Genomic DNA, 18,393 nt, shown 5'->3' on the forward strand with positions numbered 1-18,393 from the left:
ATTTACACACATAAATGTACATATATAATGTTCAGGCACATTTAAATCCTAATGTATCGCAAAAAGGCCTGCGACTTCCAACGTCCCATTTCTTTAATTTGTTCATCAGAAATACCCTCTAATGCGCATGTAGTTGCCATTCCAATTCTAAAGGAATGGGACTTAAATCCATTGTTTTCTATACCAATTACTGACAGAGACCTTTTTAATAATGCTGAAAACTGGTATCTTGTAAGGGGGGATCCATCAAAATGACAAAATAAAGGTCCCAGATAAGGTGGGCGAACTTTAATAAAATTAGCCATTATTTGTACTGGACATATATTCTTGTTTTTCTGCTTAGAAATAACGATTGTTGTTCCAGAACCAAACTGATCAGTTTTAGATGACGTCAATAACACCTCTAATCTTGTATCACAAAGCTTTATATTTTCAAATTTTACAGTATGCATCTGCTTATTTTTGCAATCAACTGTTATTTCACCTACTCTCATAAAACCATGAAAGGCTAGCGAAAATGAAGTCATAAACAGTTTTGTCTCATACCCGTTTTTGCAAATCACCGCCAGTGACCTCAATAATTTTTCCAATATATCTCTTGTTATAGGTAATCTAGTGTCCTTTTGATTTGGGCCCCCCAACCTTTTTATTCCTTCAATCAATTTTCTGACCACAAATTTCTGTGTATTGTCTTCTAAATTGTTGATTTTATTAAAGTAACTTAAGCCTGATATATAGCCAGATACTGTTGAGTGGGACAATTTCTTTCTAAACATATAAACAATGAATGATGTCAAGTCATCAAGCGGAATAGGCCAGACATCAGAAAAACCATGATTTTCTCTGAATTTAACAAATATGTCCATGCTATGCAAATATGCTCTCTGTGTACTGGGTGCTAATGAATTTATAAGTAAGTGATTCATTTCAGTTCTGAAATCATCGACAGGAATTCTTGTGGGATTGCTGCTGGAGAACTGTCTGCATTCGGGACCAAGTCCATAAAACGTTGTTCCTGAAATCGAGAAAGAGCATCTGCGATTGCATTATGCTCACCCTCAATATGTTGTGCCCTAAATTGTATGTTATTGTTCATAGTGAGAAAAACTAGTTGTCTTATCCATATCATAACTCTCTTTGATTTTGATGTTCTTTTGTTCACAATGCTTACTAATGCCTGATTATCTATTCTCAACAAAATCTTTTTATTTCTAAATGAAGGACCCCATATCATGAAAGACAGCACGATGGGAATAAGCTCCAAACATGTTATATCCAATAGAATGCTAGTATCAGCCCAACTACGGGGCCACTGGTATTGTACCCAGTGACCTTGAAAATAAGCTCCACAACCTAATAAAACATTACCTGCACTATCAGTGAATAATTCCAGACTTTCATTAGTCGACCAACATCTATCAGGAAAATAACACTGACCATTGAATTGATCTAGAAAATTTAACCAAACTCTAGCATCTGCTTTGACCTCTGAATTCAATCTGACAGTATAATAAGGCTTTCCATTCTTAACTGAAGCTATCAAATCGTAAAAACGACGAATGAATGCACGGGCTGATATAATAGCCCTTGAACAAAATGCCATTAAACCAGTAATTGATTCAAGTTCCTTCAGTGCCATTTTCTTTTTTGACAAGACCTGATCAAGCATAAATTTAAGTTTATCCAGTTTTTCAGGGGGGATTCTAACCAACATAAGTACTGTGTCAATTTCAAGGCCTAGAAATGTGATACATGTAGTAGGACCTACTGTTTTATTCTCTGCTAGTGGAACACCTAACTGCCTACATACTTCATTAAAAGTGTCCATCAAAATGGTACAATTATCCGTTGAACTTTCACCAGCAAAGAAAAAGTCATCCAAATAGTGGTCTAAAGTCTCAATGCCAGCTTTCAATGCAACTGTTTTATGCAAAAAGGTGGCAAATTTTTCAAAGAGGGCACATGATATAGAGCAGCCTTCAGGCAGACATTTATTAATATAATATTTCCCATCAAAGAAAATTCCCAGAAGGTCAAAATCAGCTGGGTGAACCAATAAAATTCTAAAGGCCTGACTAATGTCCATTTTTGCGCAAAGCACGTTATTTCCTAATTCAGAGATCATCCCAACTACTTTATCAAAAGAAGAATACTTTACTTTACAAATTTCTGGATCAATGAAATCATTCACACTCCAGTTTGTAGGATATGACAAGTGAGTTATAAGACGCCATCCTCCGTCATTTTTTGCAACTACCCCAATAGGAGATATTCTTAAAGTTGAAATTGGTATTTTTGAAAAGGGGCCCAACATTCTACCAAGATGCACTTCTTTTTGTAATTTTAAATTCGTTTCGGTTTTGTGAACTTCTGCCGAAATGAGATTGCTTGCAAAACTCGAGATCCTTGGACCAGTATAGTTTAATCTAAACCCCTCTATAAATCCCAATAATAACATTGCTGCATCTGTTTTGTTTTCATAATTTGACAGTAATTCTCTTAATGATTCAATTTTGACTGGGGTTTTGCCTTTGTCCCATAAATGCTCCAGGAGAACGGAATCTTGTGTTATTTTGCATTTGCCTAGGTGCAAAGGGTTGAAAATTAGAAGCTGTTTTCTGTGGTGCTTGAGGCCGGGCTGATCTGAATCTCTGAACAATCCCAGGTGACTGAGGATTATTAGAGTTAGTCACTTTGCTATTAGTGCAATGTATAACCGGATGTACCCCACTGCATTTTAAACAAGCATGTTTGTATGTGCAATATTGTTGGGTGCACGTCCCATTATAATTATATGCATAACATTTAAGAAAATTGTTTGTTGGTTTTTGTGCAATATTGAACTCTGGCCCATTAATAGGACCTGCTGGTTGCATATACAATAACCATAGCTCAGTGTCTATGACAGACCAGGATCCAGCAGGATCCTGTGATCTACGTAGTCTAAACTGTTCATCATACAATTTCCATCCTAAACCTGCATAGCGTTTAGCCCCTAACCTGACAGTTTGCATATACTTCAACAGTTCTTGGAACTGAGATGTATGTATAGAACAATAAATACTGATATATATTAAAAAGGCATCCGTCCATATACCTATTGTGGTAATTCTTGTGTCCTGTTGCCTAGGTTGTAATATAATCTGTCCCTGATTAAATGTAAGTGTTTGATTCACTCCTGTTATGTTTTGTGAATTATTTAACAAACTGCCCATATCTACATATTCCCCATTTATTACTTTTTGTTTGACATTTTGCGAAACGTTTCGCGCTATGTCATCTGACGCCTTAACCGTTTCAATGGGTAAGGCATAACCTGTGTTAATTAGGGGTTGGTGTAATGTATTACCTGGAGCAGGGTAAATTGTTTCTGCTGGCAGTGTTGCTGGGATCATTATTGGGCTCTGTGGTAGTACATTAGTTGTCACAGTGTTTGAGCCGAGCTGTACAGGTGGTGTTCCACTTGAACTAGGTAAATTCCTGGCTAATCTATCTGCAATATTAGCAGTCGCCTCTTCCTGTTGCTGTTTCGACTTCTTTGCAGCTGCCGCTGCGCCTCCATTATTTGCCCTGCTTGTCGGCACCCTTTTTCTGCCGGACCTCCTATACATGATCTGAAACTTAAAGTGTATGTGTTATCTCCATTCAAATAAATACATGTACTTTACCTTATCTATATAAAATATTAAAAGTGAATATGCGAATCCGGAACATACGAGTTTATCAAATCCGGTTCTTGCCCACCGTTAACCGGAAATTTTTTCATTACAAGTTTGTCAATAAATAGTCAAAACACTCAACTTTTTGCTCATTTTTGTCCTGTATTTAGATGAACTAAGTTATCTACTGCATCAACTTATATGCTGACAATAAGCTGTTTCATAATTCCTCGTGAAAACATTTGGTTGATTTGGAAACCCTTCATATCCCTAAAGTACGGCAATAACATATCATATATTCCTTCACACTTTCAAATTGCATAAAAATTTAATGTCTAAACAAAATCTTGGTTTTGATTTATTTTGGCTGTGACCGTTTACTTAAATTCGTAATTCATTTGCACATTAAATTTTTGTATGTTTTAAAATGTCGCTTTTAACTAAAATTTCAAGACATCGTGATTAAATCGATATCAATCCGTCTTTATTGTATATCAATATACACTTATAACCCTTTATCAAACCTATTTCAGGTGTTATTTCAACTTTTTTTAAGAAGATTATTTTCTCGTCCAATTTTCGTCTTCTGAAACCTTGCCGTCGTATTTCGAAAAGACCAAAGCGAGGTTGCGATCAAACTAATCAACACAAATGTTAAATACCCAACAGTGAACCACCACCTACCCAAATTAAAATATTAGAGTTTGTACCCAATGGATAACGGGCTTTAAAATTGTAGATTTTAAATCCTTTTATGCCCATATTTACTGATCTATCTTAAAGGTAAGGTAATGGGTTCAATGATCCCTTTAATTCAAAAAGAGCTCTTTCCAGGAGAATATCATAATAATATAGACAAAAGGAAGGATGTGGAGAACGCAACAAATGCGGCAAAATATGATATAAAGAAAATAAAATGGTTATGGAGTAAACATTCGTGTGACAACAACTCAGACGATACATATAAAAATCAGAATAATGAAAAAAAGTTGGTTTCCCTATATACGTGTACCTACAGTGTTGGTGTACGAAGCGCCTTTATGATTTTCATTATGTTACTTGATATGAAAAATTGACAAAAAATAATATTTGACTTGTAAAGGTAAATTCTGAGCCTGTAATAGCTGCTCTTCCTGTTCCTTTTGAATTAATAGAAACAACGCTGTCATCTTTCTTGATCTCATAGAATCATATGATAAGAGCTCCATGTTTGGTGAACGTCTTTCTTACCTGTCGTATTAGACTGACTAGTGCATATCGCGCATGGCACTTTAAATGTATTAGCGCGAAAATTAACTTAAATATAGCTGGATTTATTGCCTTCGTAGTTCAATCTTGCCGCCTTCGTACTTTTATTCGATGGCAACACGACGGGATTACGAGGTATTCACGTAGTCGTATTGCCATCATACGACCTTCGGGTAGCTTTGTGATTCATTCGTGTAGACTTCGTAATGTCAATACTTCCCGATGGAAACGATGGAAACACGAATGCAATACGATGTTCAAAGATACATTCCCGGTGATATTACGATGGTGAGGATGGTGATACGAACTCAATACGAACCCTCAACATCGGACGCACCTTCGGGGATTTTTTTAACATGTTAAAAATTTAGAACCCTTCCCGAAGTTGTCCCCGAAGGCTAGAAAAAGTGGCCGATGGTTCTACGATGGTTAAAGATGGCACTAAGAATAGCCCGATATGGATACGATCAGTCCCGATTTTGAAAATTTCCATAATCGTGTTGTCATCGGCGTAAAAATCGGGACAGTGTGACGCGGGCATAAGGGAAGGCAAAGTCCATGTTTTGCTATGGCAAACCCCAAAAATATAAATTTCAATTAATATATGAAATAAAAGGTGCAAAGAGGCATTATATTATAAAGAATTTGTGAAAGTTTTATTAAGTTTTGTTCAATGGACAAGGATGAGTCTCGCACATAAAAGATTGGCACCTCCTGCATGGCTACCATAACGGACGGAAAGATAGGCGGGGGCAACAATTTCTATATACCCCCATGTTTCAAGTGGATGGTATAAAAAGAACAAACAGTAGCTATTATGTTGATACCATGAAATATTTACTTACCAAAAACATTGTTCAGAATGAGGGTTAGCTTCCTTTGTATGTAGGTCCACTTAGTCTTCTCTAGTCAAATGAAGAAATTATTAAACAATGATTCATACGAGAGAAAATGGTCTGGTTGATCGGGTGTTGATCATATCGAAAATGGCCGTTGAATGGCTGCTCACGCTACATATGTAAATTGAAATGTGCTATCGCCATAATTATGATGACTTAGCTTTAACTTCCGAAATTTAAAGCGAAAAAAAATCATAAATCGCGTTAATTAAGTGGTACTGTTTTTACACAATAAAATCATCGCAATAACAAAGACGTCTTGTTGTTAGATATAACGAAATATTGCCATAAATAAGGCGACTTGTGGTATATATATAGCAAATATTGCGATAATTAAGTCTTCTTAGTGTTAAATTTAACATATCATTGCGCTAAATAAAGTGCCTTGGTGTTAGATACAGCGATTTATCGCGATAAATAAGGCGTCATTTTGCAATATACAAAACATTATCGCAATGATTATCAAATATGGTTTAGTTATAAACAATGACACAAGGCAGCTCCAGGCTTCCGTAGATATCTTATAAAGTATGTATTTAAAAGATATCTTCATAAAGAAGTAAGATATCTTATATACTTTATAAGATATCTTATTAATTAATAGAGATATCTTATTAACTTATAGAGTAAAATTGAGAATGGAAATGGGGAATGTTTAATTAGTTTATAAGATATCTCTATTAATTAATAAGATATCTTATAAAGTTTGTATTTAATAGATATCTTTATGAAGAAGTAAGGTATCTTATATACTTTATAAGATATCTTATTAATTAATAGAGATATCTTATTAACTTATAGAGATATCTTATAAACTAATAGAGATATCTTATTTACTTTCAAATTAAATAAGATATCTTATAAAAATTAAAGATATCTTAATACTTAATAAGATATCTTGTTAAATAAATAAGATATCTTCAAATTTGAATAAATATAAAAACGGCGTGCCATACATGTTGAGCAATTCAACTGTTGTTATTTCGTATTTCAATATGTAAAGTATTCACTACTCTCTATCTTGAATTTTGACACCTAAATATATAAGTTTCTGCTCTAAAACAAATCAAAAATAATTATATCTTGGATCTCGTATTTATAATTTAATATTTTTAGTAATTTATTTCTCTCTCTTTTTTTTTTTTATTGAAACTGAATAAATAAGTTTTGAACTACAATGTACAGTGAATTTAAATCTTTTGAGAAATCGGAGGACTATGCTAATTGTTCTGAAAAAAATCAATGGTATATTGGTCTCTCATTCATGTTTATTTAGTATCATTTTTTGTATTTCAATACTTTTACCGTAAATTGATGTTTTATTTCAATACTCTTACCATAAATTGATGTTTTATTTCAATCAAATAATGATAGATGTAAAATATATGCTATATTTTGTAATTATGTCTTTTCTTATGATATTTCATTATTACATAAAATGACACAGTGACGACTGACCAGAAGTCGTCCTTAATGAAATAATCTGCATAATAACGTGTTATAATATTATTTGGGTCTGATATATACCTGATAGGATGACATAATAAACCACCTATATAAAACACCTTTCACATTATCTTCACCAATAAGAAAAAACTAACCACAAAGTAAGTACAAAAAAATATGAGTATTCCAAGTTCAATGTTAATAACCTGTTATAAATACGAGCTATAATAGTACGTTCTTTAAAATCATTTCTAGTTAATTTTTTTATTGAGTTTTAATTATTTCTTATTTGTTGATTTTGTTCAAGAACTAAGAGAAGTAAAAATTAGGCAAAATATTTAGAAAATTGCATCAAGTGAATAAAATATGCTATTATTTTGTTTAGAAAATGAGATTCATCCTTGCTGTCGTCGCTACTGTTGTCCTAGCCGCTGTTGTATCAGCAGGAGGATATGGTAAAGGACATGGAGGTAACGTTTTCATAGTAAACATTTCTACAAAACATCTAATTGATACGCTTCTTATACTTTCTATTTGATTGCTTTGATTTTTTTGTATCATATTACATAATCGTTCTATATATAATTAAGATGAATGTACATGTTAATGATAGTTGGAAACGCGCCACACTCTAATAATTTCGTTAAAAGTTTAATTTGTATATTTTTTTTAAAATTTCCGTCAACTGGTATCGGTTCACTTATTGCATGATTATTGTTGATATGACAGTTACTTTATACTGCAATGTTATCTTAGTTTTATCTTTCAAAGCTTTTCACTACTGAAAACATTTTTGTACATGCATAAGGTCGTTGTTTTAGCTTTTTTTATATTATGTAAATCTTTATTTATAAAACGGAGCTTTCATTGAACAACCTTGTTGAACGTCACTTAATAGCATAAAAACCACGACAGGGTTTGCATTCTAATTATGTTTCATTATCTAGTTAGAATAAAGTGAATTTCAGTTAGTTTTGAAAAACAACATTATTTATCTATTTAGGATACCACGGATTTGGCGGAAAAGGATATGGTGGACATGGTGGTGGATACGGAGGATATGGTGGTGGATACGGAGGACACTCTGTAGGTTATGGTGGTGGATACGGTGGAAGTATTGGAGGACATGGTGGAAGTATCGGAGGATATTCTGGTGGATATGGAGGAAGCATTGGAGGTTATCATGGTGGATTAGGTGGATCTTATGGTGGATTAGGTGGATCTTACGGTGGAATGAGTGGATCTTATGGAGGTTTAGGTGGATCCTATGGTGGATCTTATGGTGGATTAGGTGGATCTTATGGTGGATTAGGTGGATCCTATGGTGGTATGAGTGGATCTTATGGTGGAGTAGGTGGATCTTATGGTGGTATGAGTGGATCTTATGGTGGTATGAGTGGATCTTATGGTGGATTGGGTGGATCGTACGGTCAAGCAAGTGGTTCCTACTACCCATCTGGTGGAATATCCAAAGGAATTTATTAAATGACTTTTAAACAGCACTTTATAAATCATATCATCAAACAAAGTGAGATGTCCACCCTTTGTTTCATAGGGATAAAATAATTTTAATCTTTTAGAGACGTAAACATAAATTGAAACGGATCAAACTTTATATATAAATACAGTGTGCTTTAAAAAAGTATTCATGTTCTTTTAAGTGGTTTTAGGTTTTGATAGTTGTTTCATCCACGGTCAATTGAATACCGAAAACAAAGTGACTCAAAGTCCGTTAACTTTAATTAAGTCAGAATTGTGTATTTATTGAAAAATGTTTTTTTTTTTTATTGTTGCATTACTTATGAAGAATATTTAAAGAGAATAAAGAATGACATATCAAATATTCGATGAAGAGTAAATAAATGTTGTTTTTGTTTGCCTTTTGGTTCTAGAATTTTATAAATGCTGGACTCTTGAATGTCTTGTAGTGCAGCGATACAGTTGTGTGAAATAATTGCTGTTGATCATTCAGCAAAAATCTTTCTAAATAACTTAGAGTTGCTCTTACTTAATGATCTTCAAGTTCGTACTTTATTTGGCATTTTAACTTTTTTGTATTCGAGCGTCACTGATGAGTCTTTTGTAGACGAAAAACGCGTCTGGCGTATATACAAAATTTAGGCCTGGTATCTATGATGAGCTTATTTACAACCACTGGGTCGATGCCACTGCTGGCGGAGATTTATTTCCCCGAGGGTTAGGCTTTTTAACTATTTTGATCTGAGCGTCACTGATGAGTCTTATGTAGACGAAACGCGCGTCTGGCGTATAAAATTATAATCCTGGTACTTTTGATAACTAGTATCACAAGCCCAGTAGTCAGCACTTTTTTGTGCTGACATGAATTGTCATTGATATGGTTATATTTATAAATTTACTGTTTACAAAATTTTGGAATGTTTTGAAATACTAAGGCTTTTCTACCTCTGGCAAACATTACCTTAGCTGTATTTGGCAAAACTTTTCGGACTTTTGGTTCGCAATGCTCTTCAAGTTCGTACTTTATTTAGCATTTTAACTTTTTTGGAATCGAGCGTCACTGATGAGTCTTTTGTAGACGAAACGCGCGTCTGGCGTATATACTAAATTTAGTCCTGGTATCTATGATGAGTTTATTTACATGATTTATTAATTTAGATAACAGAACTTTTATAAAGTATTGGATGAAAATTCGGTTAAACCAAGTAAAATTGAATATACAGAGTGTTGAACAGATGGGCGATTGGTTGGACAACAAGCTTTCTAAAAGCAATAAAATCCCAGGAGAGATAACTGAAGAGAAATATCGGACAACTTAATTCAAACCTCTACCGAGCTAAGACCTTAACGAATCGTCTGACCAATGTCACATTCTGGTAGCTGCAGTAGAACCCACGACATACTGATGATATTGTACTGTAAATGTTGTACTTAACATATACCTATTACTCAACAAAGATTGTAAAATTGATATTACCATTGGTAAATTTAAATTGATCAGTAAGTAATGTTAGAATTTTTGAATTGCTAATCACCCATGCATTTATATTCTACGTCATTTGGCATCTGAATGGAGTTGTTTTATTGGCAATCATATCACATCTTCTTATTCGAATTAGTATTTCTACCTTGCTGTTGTCCAATTACATAATCTGTTCAAATGCCACTGCTTTAGTGTGACTTATACAGTTGTATCTGGGTTAATTAATATCAATTGTAAATGAGAGACGAAGTATACAAAAGGGACATTAAAAGTCGAAAATAAACTGACAATGTCACGGGTAAAAAATACCAAAAAAAATAAATCAGAAAAGCAACAGATCAATAAACATAACATAGAAAAATAAATACTGGGCAACACGTACGTCACCAACACCTGGTAGTAATCCTGCTTCACATGCGACACCCGTCGTTTTGCTAAAATTAGTACAAATCAGGTCTAATTCGGGTAATTTTGTTAAGACAACTGGAAGGTAGATTTTCCTATGTGTTTCATTTAAGAATAATAAATAAAATTTATAAAATATAAATGTTTCTCGAAGCAAGTGGCCAAATAAGTACTATATTTACACTTAAATGTTGATATTACTCCAGTTTCATATTTTAAGGAATGAGCAATTCAGAATTTATTTTTATAAAGGTTTTTTCTTCTTGGTATTTAATACTTCAAACTTTATGGTATTTCTTTTCGGTTTGTTTTGTTTCTTTATTGCTCTTTATATCCAACTGAGTTTCTTTAAAATAGTTGAAAAAACCTCGTTGACTTCTTTTAATACAAGATAACTCAAATCTCAATATTTGATATCATTTGGGAATGTTGACAAACTCGTAAATTTCCAGGACAAATAAATGTTTAACATAACACGTATACATTACCTCAATAAAAGTTGCTCATTACATATTGGTATGAGCATTGTCCAGAGGGATTTATTGTTGTGAAATATCAAAATAATAATTATGAATTACTTGAAATATTTTATTTATATATTCCATTATATAATTAGATTTATTGAGTATATCCACGGAATTACAATTTATATTCCACTGTGTAATAAATATATATTGGAAATGGGGAATGTGTCACTTTAATAGATTTAGAATTTTGTAATAACTGTATTCAAAAATATATTACTTATTTTTAGATTTTTGGGGTAATATTTTAAATGAGTTTTCCGTTTGTCACCAGGTTTTACGATATCCCCAGTATACACTATTCTATTTCCCCGTGATTTATTGATTATAATAAGTATAGCACAATACACTATTTTATCAAAATTTCATTTTCAGTTGTTTTTGAAATCTTTTACTTACAATAGAAGACGAAAACTTGGATTTTATTTTTTACACTGTGGGTTTTAATAATAATTCATTTTGTAAACTTATGCACGTGTTTGAGTGATATCAGAAACATGTAAGAACGTACGTGTGAACAGAACAATGATTTGAAGTTTATCAACATGATCATTTAATAGCTTTGTGACCACCGACCAGTTATCAAAATAGCCGTTATTGAAAAAGAGGCGGATTAGGGGGTAATAGAAAAAAAAGTTAATAGACTGATGAAAAAAACATGCGAAGAGAAAAAAAACAAGAAACAAACTGTTATATGGGAAATCAAAATATAAATGTACAAGATTTAAACAGATAAAATTGGTCAACAGTTAATTTTGCTGATGTTTTCATGATGATTCTAATATCATTTTATTTAGTAAATTTTATAAATGTTTGAAGTTTATTTGTTTTTTTAATACAAAACACAATTAAACATACTTCAAAATACTAAATTATCATATTTTTAGTTTATATAAAACACAAGTTTTCTTTGTATGCAATTACAATTAAATACAATGTGTAATATGAATCCTCCTGACGCATCACCTAATAACTTTATGTACGCAATCAAAACTTTCCTTTGTAATGTTAAAAACAAAACAATATGGTGTATGTACTAAAGGAATATTAACCAAATAAAGAAATAAAATGCAATGTGGAATTTAATGTCTCAGATCATTCACAGTGAATGTTTATTCAGATGGACGGAGTTTTGACCACTTATTAAGCAACTGATCTTGAGCAAGGTTAAATGCGATATAACTTCATTTGCTTGATCTGAATTTTGATGTACATCATGTGCATTTTCATTATATTTTTAGAATTGCTGAAATGTTTTTTAGTGGTCAAAACCAAATTGATTAATGAGTAAATTCTGAAGTATCCCCATTGTACATGTGTGAACAAGATTGAAGTAAGTGAGGTTAAAGTAGTAAAGTCCTGATTTATTCAATTGTGACCCACGTAGTTTTAAATGAAATAAGCTACTAGATGGATGCCGCAATATGTCTGATTTCGGTAGGTATGTGTTGTTCTTCGAATACTAAGATTTCCAATGAAATCAAATCAATAGAGCAAGTTTTATACCAAATTAAATCTGGAGAAATCTTTAGAAATAAGCTTTCATACCCAATTGAAGGTTTGAGACAATCATATACAACGGTAAACACCTGAGACACTCTTTGGAGGTCAAACGGTGTTACATTACATCATTTTTAATACATATGGATGCTATGAATATCACAGCGGTTAATTTCATTCACATGTGTACATCACATAACATAATGATTGATGATGTAATTATTTTTCAATAATTCAATTTTGGATGTAACGCGTCTTCTGATTGGCTGAAGTTATTTTGTTATGAGCCCATAGACATAATTAAGTCATGTGACCGTGAGTCATCAACGTTTTTTCATGGTTTTCTACGGTTTAAAATGGAATTTAGAATTAAATTATAAGAAATGACTGTAATATTTTTTTCTGTCTATTCGAAATAACATAAAAAATGATGTGCACACTGTTAAATAACCCGCGCCATTTTTTTTTATGTTATTTCCTCATAGACAGAAAACATATTACAGTCATTCCTTAATTAATGAAACTATAAGTCATAACCATATGGGGGGGGGGGACATCTTTTTCCTTCATTGTTTCCTCATTTGTGAGTTTTAAAGTTGATGAATGGGCTAGAAAACAATCTTTGTATTGTGCCGCCTTAAACAGATACATGCTTCATATTATATCCAGAATTTTGAAAGACCACAATCAACATTATTATACTTATTTTTAGGATTGTTTTGAAAGTTTTGCAGAGATTACGAAAAAGCAAAACATTTTATAAAGATACAGAAAAAATTCCAACAACTTGGTAGCAAAATACCAATTTCATCTGCATATGCACTGGTGGTAAGCGGATGGTCGTAACTAAAAGTTACGACCATCCTGAGATGGGAAACAACTCTAGGGATATTTTTTTCTTTTCCGATTTTCTTGCAGTAAAAGGTTCATTTGAGCCAAACCGCTTGTCTCATACACACTTATCGTGAGTGCGTTGATATTGAAACTTAATGTAATAGACAAAATCATTCCAATTTTAGAAAAATAGTCATTCAAAAATTCGAGCATGATGGTCGTAACTTTAAATATGTGATGGTCGTAAATTCAACTATAGTATTTTGGATGATGGTCGTAACTTTTAAAGATGACCGTAACTAGAGTATTCAGACAAACTTTTATTAATTTATTTTAAAGGTAAAAGTAATAATCTCAGATGCCATTAGTATGATTTTTTACCAAAAGTATTATTTGTTACTCTGATAATGGTGTGCAGAAATTAAGCTAGAGAATTAATTAAACATCCACAGTTCTGATGTATTCCAAACGCTAATCATATGGGAGCAACAGTGAACACTTATCAACTCGCATTAAGCCAACAAGTATGCTAGGGTTGAGTATTAATATATATTTTACTGTACGTTAACTTTAGGCATAAAATAAATATTCCCTCATATTTTTTTTCATTTACGACTCTTTTTTTATTTATCTGCAATCATGTTGGCAGGTGAAATTATTAAATGTACAAATCTGAACAATCATCTTTAACTTTTATTGCTATTGCAGTTCTTATAAGCTATTGGCCTTCAAATATTCGGCTTTTGGTCGTTCACGAGGAAATAAAATCCACAAATACACTTTGGAGTCCTGGGTTGAGTTCAATATCATTGCAACTGCGTAGTGCTACGTAAATTTTAACAATTTAACGTGTAGCTATATACTAGTTGCTACATAGATATTGATGGCAGCTACGTAGCCGCTACGATATTGAACCCAACCCAAGATTGTATAACGTGTTGTCTTGATTTTTTATCGATTACATAACGATTTTATATTGCGGTATATCATTGATATTAGTTCTAAGTATATTGGTACAGAATGATAACTGGAGCCATGGTGTCGCAATGAAAATTGTATTAACCTCGGAAGTACACTGCTTCACGCGCTGAATTTAAGAGGAAAATAAAATACTAGTTTGTAGCCAGGTTTAAGATTGTCATGAGCCAGGATAATATTACAAGGACTAACGTAGATCTAAATGTACTGCGGCAACTATCACACACAAACTCCACGGTATGCAGGTTGAACATTATGTGTATGTTATATGTTTATATTGTATGCATGGCTACACGCTACTCATGGACTTCGTCATTGGACATAACTGTGCAACTCATTGTCAGTTTGATTTCAAAACAACAATATGACTTAATTCTAAAAATCCAGGCTAAAAATAAAGCGTATGTTTTTTTCACTCAGGTATATAAGGACCCGCGCGAATGGTCTAGTCTAGAACGGACGCCTAACGGATAACTTTTTTTCCATCCGTTCATGTCCGTTAGTCGTTAGACGTCCGTCCATATCCGTTGCATATCCGTGGAAAATTTTGAGCATGTTCAAAACTTTGAACGGACGTCCAACGGATAAAATGGCGGTGTGTGTCATTTTAATGATGTGTCCCAGTGTTCTTTTATTTGTCTTTACTCTTTAGACAATTTCTTATTCATATCCTTTTGGCGTAACTCGGTATTTATTCATCCCACCGTTCATTGTGTTATTCTGTTATGGTAATTTTTTGGTATTCTTGACTTTCATTTCAGTCTTAATGCCATTTTGTTTTTATTTGTTGACAAATTAGTTTGGTTTTTATAGCGATTATTATACAAAGTTTACTGATGTACCCCGTTTTGACATTTTTATCTTTTATGTACGTTTAATTTGTTTATACATTGTCAAATATAATGGAATATTCTTATGCCGCTGCCATATAGGTGAGAGTTTCAGCTAGATAAAAAAAACAATTATCTATATATGGGAATGTCTGAACCAAGTCAGAAATATGACAATTGTTTTCCATTGGTTTGATATGTTTTAGATTTGATTTTTTTTCATTTGATAATGGACATTCCATTTTCTGGGAATTTGATATCTTTGTTATTTTCTTTTCACATTTTGATAGAATTCACACAAATTCGTTTGTATAGTCAAATAAGTCAAGGTGTCAAACTATATAAATTAATAATAATTGATATAACTGTCAAGTTATGAAATGTATCTGCAGTTGTCTAATATCTATTTTATTTTGTAAATCAACCAATACATATTCTGCACTTTCATTTATCATCTTGTTTAAGATTTGACTTTAGTTTCCAATGCAAATATATATCATAACCACGTCATAGATAGCACAAATTAAATTTGAAACTCCAGACTCGTGTCTTGTTTTTAAAAAACTTATCAGTGACGAACAATAAAAAAACTGCAAAATAAAGTACAAAGTTGAAGAGCAGTACAAAGCCGAAGTGCTTTGGGTTTCGAAAAAAAAGAGATTTTGCCATATAAGGTAATCTATTCTGGGGGTAAAAAAAAGGAGTTAGAAAAGTTCGATGTTTTGTAAACAGTTAATTTATAGTTATGACAACTTATGCAAAGACTGACTACTATCTGCCGTTGTAAATCTTATATTTAGAATGGCATCATTATTAAAACAGGTTTAATCTGTATAACTTAAATGGAGAGTTGTTTCATGACTTCATACATTAACTACTTAGGAAGAAGGATAAGAAGTTAGCTATATCTTTTTACTCTACTTTCCGCTATATAGAAGATGTTCTTTCCTTAAATAATTCAAAATTTGGTGACTATGTTGAACGCATCTATCCCATCGAGCTAGAGATAAAGGATACAATAGGTATTGCTAAGTCGGCAGTATATCTTGACTTACATCTAGAAATTGACAATGAGTGTCGGTTGAAAACAAAAAACTTTACTACAAAACAGATGATGTCAGCCTTCCAATTGTGAACATTTCATTTCTAAGTAGAAACATTCCAGCAGCACCTGCATACGATGTATATATCTCCCAATTGATACGATATTTCCGTGCTTATATTTTCTATCATGATTTTTGATAAAGAGCTGCTGCTCACAATGAAGCTATTAAACCAAGAGTTCCAAATGGTAAAGTTGAAATCATCACTTCGTAAATTTTTCGGACGCTATCACAAGTTGGTTGACCGTTATGGAATTACCGTTTCACAAATGACATTGGATATGTTCCTTACGTCGTAACTACAACCCCCTTCCCTTTCATGAATGTGACCTACCGAATTAGACTATTCACCGGATTTGTAATCACATAAGCAACACGACGGGTTCCACATGTGGAACAGGATCTGCCTACCCTTCCGGAGCACCTGATATCACTCCTAGTTTTTGGTGGGTTTCGTGTTTTTTATTCTTTAGTTTTCTATGTTTTGTCATGTGTACTATTATTGTTTGTCTGCTTGTCTTTTTCATTTTTAGCCATGGCGTTGTATAAGTTTTATTTTCGATTTATGAGTTTGACTGTCCTTCTGGTATCTTTCGTTCCTCTTTTGTTTTCTTGGCACTTATACTACATCTTCTTATATCAGCTTACATTAAAAGTGTAAAATTAGGAACTTTAAGATACTTTTACATATAACATTTATTGCCTTTATCATGTTTAGGTTACATTACACCTTTTGAGAATTTGTTTCAGATATTTTTTTCTACGATACAGGGTTAATATTGTGCCCCATAAAACCCATATTTGTTTGCATATAATACTTTAATAGCTCATAAAATGCCAAAGTTTAAGCAGATTCTAGATTTCTTGTCTTTCGATTTGACACACATAAAACCAATGCAAGCATAGTTACTATACCGAGTCTGCCTTTTCCACCATTTAACCAAAAAAAATATCCCAAAAAGAAGTTCCATAATTTATCAATATTTATTTGTTCTTTTTGTTCGATTTATTTCATAAATTTTAAATTCCATTTTTTTTATTTCACTCACTTAAAGAATAATGATTGATAACTTTTCTAGTCATGAACATGACCATTGTTATGTTATAGTTCGTTTCTGTGTGTGTTGCATTTGAGTGTTGTGTTTCTGTTGTGTCGTTGTTCTCCTCTTATATTTGATGTGTTTCCCTCAGTTTTAGATTGTAACCCGGATTTGGTTTTTTTTCTCAATCGATTTATGAATTTCGAACAGCGGATTACTACTGTTATTTCTTTTATTTACAACAGTGTTTTTTCATTCAATTCTGTACACTCCTTTTTACATCCAAGAGATAAACCAAGACCTTTTCTGCCAAAAACATTCTAAACATTTATTCTCTCTTTCATGTTAAAATTGAGAAAGGAAATTGGGAATGTGTCAAAGAGACAAAAACCCGACCACAGAACAGACAACAACAGAAGGTCACCGACAGGTCTTCAATGCAGCGAGAAATTCCCGCAACCGCAGGTTCTAAACAAATATTTATACTAGTGATAATGAACGCCATACTTAACTCCAAATTGTACACAAGAAACTAGAATTAAAAATAATACAAGACCAACAAAGGCCAGAGGCTCCTGACTTGGGACAGGCGCAAAAATGAGGCAGGGTTAAACATGAGAGCTCAACCCTCCCCTGTATATCTAACCAATGTAAAAAAAAGTAAACGCATAACAATACGCACTTTGAATTCACTTCAAGAGAACTACACCCTGTAAGGAATAATCTTCTATGACTTTTCTAACTGCGCTTGAACAGTACTTTTTCTGACAATACGTTTTGCATCTTAAATATGTACTAACACTTTTTATATGCCAATAAACCCAAAATTATTACTTAACAGTTGGATTCAGAATGCTCTGAATTTCCAAGCTAATTACTTCAAGTTTTAGGTATATTATCATAAAAGCAAAAATCTCGACCGCAACCCATCATGCTAAAAATATGTTAGTGTAAAGAGCTTTTTC

At 32.7% G+C, this 18,393-nt stretch overlaps 2 protein-coding genes across 8 annotated transcripts; one reads left to right on the top strand and one right to left on the bottom strand.

The window, feature by feature from the left end:
• Positions 1–699: 699 nt before the first annotated feature.
• On the bottom strand, positions 700–4,409 carry LOC134710362 (uncharacterized). 4 transcript variants are annotated; one of them, XM_063570709.1, is made up of 2 exons: positions 4,184–4,409; positions 700–3,614 (listed from the first exon to the last, which is right to left on the bottom strand). In XM_063570709.1, exon 2 carries the CDS (start codon positions 2,456–2,458, stop codon positions 923–925), a length of 1,536 nt encoding a protein of 511 aa, XP_063426779.1. In that variant the 5' UTR covers positions 2,459–3,614; positions 4,184–4,409; the 3' UTR covers positions 700–922. The 4 variants fall into 2 exon arrangements, with proteins under 4 accessions (XP_063426779.1, XP_063426782.1, XP_063426778.1 ...); XM_063570708.1 differs by having other exon boundaries at positions 700–3,620.
• A 2,938-nt stretch (positions 4,410–7,347) lies between these two features.
• LOC134710364 (keratin, type I cytoskeletal 9-like) lies at positions 7,348–9,131 on the top strand. 4 transcript variants are annotated; one of them, XM_063570717.1, is made up of 4 exons: positions 7,348–7,413; positions 7,638–7,722; positions 8,256–8,555; positions 8,607–9,131. In XM_063570717.1, the coding sequence occupies exons 2-4, from the start codon at positions 7,641–7,643 to the stop codon at positions 8,735–8,737; spliced, it is 513 nt and encodes a 170-aa protein (XP_063426787.1). In that variant the 5' UTR covers positions 7,348–7,413; positions 7,638–7,640; the 3' UTR covers positions 8,738–9,131. The 4 variants fall into 4 exon arrangements, with proteins under 4 accessions (XP_063426787.1, XP_063426786.1, XP_063426788.1 ...); XM_063570716.1 differs by having other exon boundaries at positions 8,256–8,510; positions 8,544–9,131; XM_063570718.1 differs by having other exon boundaries at positions 8,256–8,447; positions 8,544–9,131.
• The last annotated feature ends 9,262 nt before the right edge of the window (positions 9,132–18,393 follow it).

Source organism: Mytilus trossulus, chromosome 3, assembly GCF_036588685.1.
Source record: "Mytilus trossulus isolate FHL-02 chromosome 3, PNRI_Mtr1.1.1.hap1, whole genome shotgun sequence".
NCBI classification, from domain to species: Eukaryota; Metazoa; Mollusca; class Bivalvia; order Mytilida; family Mytilidae; genus Mytilus; species Mytilus trossulus.